Source organism: Pteropus alecto, unplaced genomic scaffold (genome assembly GCF_000325575.1).
Source record: "Pteropus alecto unplaced genomic scaffold, ASM32557v1 scaffold365, whole genome shotgun sequence".
Lineage (NCBI taxonomy): Eukaryota > Metazoa > Chordata > Mammalia > Chiroptera > Pteropodidae > Pteropus > Pteropus alecto.
Genome location: NW_006436299.1, coordinates 856,661 through 858,996, shown reverse-complemented (window position 1 = coordinate 858,996; position 2,336 = coordinate 856,661). Strand labels below are relative to the sequence as shown.

At 45.1% G+C, this 2,336-nt stretch overlaps 1 protein-coding gene across 1 annotated transcript in view; it reads left to right on the top strand.

The window, feature by feature from the left end:
- Positions 1–2,336, top strand: part of SHROOM4 (shroom family member 4) — a 224,361-nt gene that overhangs the window by 183,148 nt on the left and 38,877 nt on the right. The window contains exon 3 of the mRNA XM_006913403.3: positions 62–196. Coding sequence (XP_006913465.2) covers positions 62–196 — 135 coding nt within the window. The remainder of the gene's footprint in view (positions 1–61; positions 197–2,336) is intronic.

Below are 2,336 nucleotides of genomic sequence, written 5' to 3'. Positions count from 1 at the left end.
AATGGGAAGTGATTTCAGCTCTGGTTCCCTAAGCTGACTTCCTGTCCCTTTCTTGTTGTAGGAGAAACGCCCCTGTCAGTAGGCCACACTCATGGCATGTGGCCAAGCTGCTAGAAGGATGCCCTGAAGTGGCTACCACCATGCATGTCCCTTCTGAAGCCTTTAGTTTGTCCTGGCATTCTGGTTGCAACACAAGGTGAGTCTGGAACCCTCCTGTCAACATGGTCACTCCTTCTCCTCTGTTCTAGTCTCTGTTGGATGCTATAGAACCCAGAGTGCTATAACCAAAAATAGAGTGGGAGTCCAGAGTACCTAGATTCTAGTCCTAGTCTCCTGCTCAGTCTCTGTGACTTTGGGCCAGTCTCATTCTCTCTGGAAAATGTTTCCTTGAAATAGTTACCTCACTTGGCTTGCAGGACACCACCTTCTCCTGCTTTTCATCTCATTTTACTGGCTGCTCCTTTGTGGTCTCTTTCTATGGTTTCTCCTCATCCCCGTGGTCTCTTAATATAGGAGGGGTCCCAGGGCTCAGTTCTGGTCCTTTTCTCTGTCTACACTGACTCACTGGCAATCTCATCCAGTGATCATTAGCTCTGTCACAGAGCCAAAGCCTTCAGAATGGGAGCTTCTTGAATAACAGGGTCTACTTGCAGTGAAGATCTCTCAGTGCAGGGAGTGTGATATTGTCTATTGTTGAAACAACTGCCCAGAAGAGGCATACAACTTTTTCAGCAAGCTTTGCTGTCTTTTTCCTTCCACAGCAAGATCTTACCTCCAAGAAGGGATTTCTGTTGAGGCCCAGGGAAGCTAAGAGTTGAGTTTGTCCCCAGTGTGTGACTTTATTTGGCATTGGAAGCCAGGGGCTCAGGGCAGAGGCAGAGGCAATTTTGTTCTGGAAGAATGCACAGAAACACATTTGAGCTTGGTTCCTGCTGGAGTTGGGGTGTAGTTGTTTTCAGCAAGAAGGGTGGTGGGATGGATAGCAGGTCCCTTTGCCAATAAGGAATCGATGGATTCCCATCCCAGAGGTAAAGTGAGTAGAGTGGCAAAGGGCCAGTGTAGGGAGCAAGAATTAGGGGAAACTGACCTGAGAGTCTCATGGGCTCCTGCCACTGCTCAGCTCTGGCTTTCTGAACTGTGGCTTTTCTGAGAGCAGCCTGCAACCTCTGGGTTTCTAGTCATAGGGAGTTACTGGCATGACTTGGCTCAGTTTGGCTTTGTGCGTTGGAAGTGGTACTTAAAATTCAAGATTGTTTCTAATCTTAGTCTCTTCCTTGGTCTCCCCAGTTTGGCTTTACCATAGGGGATGAGGGTGGCATGGGTGGGCAAGGACAATTCTAGAATCAATACTACTAGTAGAGAGGATTCTGATAACAATATCAATGGAAACAACAATCAAGAGAGCAGCACCTACCATGTTTTGAACATCTAGGTGCCTGAGCTGTAACAAGAGCTTTACTATTATTATCTGATTTCACCCACGAAGCAACCCTCTGATGCAGATATTACTATTATTCCCATTTAACAGATGGTACAGCAGAAGAGCTAAGACATTGGACTTACAGAGGCCTGGGTTCAAATTCCAGCTCTGCTTTTTCAGCAGCTTTGTGAAGTTGTCAGTTTACTTGACCTCTCAAAGCTTTAGTTTTCTCAGTTGTAAAGTGGAGATAATAATTTTTCCCCTTAGGTTTGAAATGAGATACTCTAAAATGCCTGGCATATCGTAGGTCCTTGGTAAATGGTCAGCATTACTATTATCAAGAAAAGGATAGGGGACGCTTAAATTCCATCTCTATCTGAGTCACGACCTAGAACTGGGCAATCTTGAAAAAATTACCTCCTCAAAGTTACTTTCTTTGCACTGCTTGCTTTACACCAGTATTTCTCAAAATTGTGATCCCTGAACCAACAGCACCAGTATTACCCAGCAACTTGTTAGAAGTAAAAATTATCAGAATTCACACAGACATAAAACTCTGGGGATGAGGCCAGTAACCTGTGTTTTGACAAGTTCTCCAAGAGATTTCTGGTGCACATTCAAATTCAAAAACCATTGATTTACAAAATGGGCTGACTATAATTCAATCAGCCCTTTAAGGCCCCTCTCTAATGCTAATAGTCTGTGATTGTCTCTCCTGGCAGAGAGCCGCATGCTGACTCCCCTGGGGTCAGCAAGAGACCAGATGCAATTGTAGACTCGCTGATGGCAGATAAATAGAATATAGCCCCTAATGGAGTCCTCATACTTTTAGTCTTTGGGATCTCATCCCATCCTTCTTCCATATGCCATTTTGTCTCCCATTTTACCACGTCACTGTGGTGCCCCAGTGTCCATC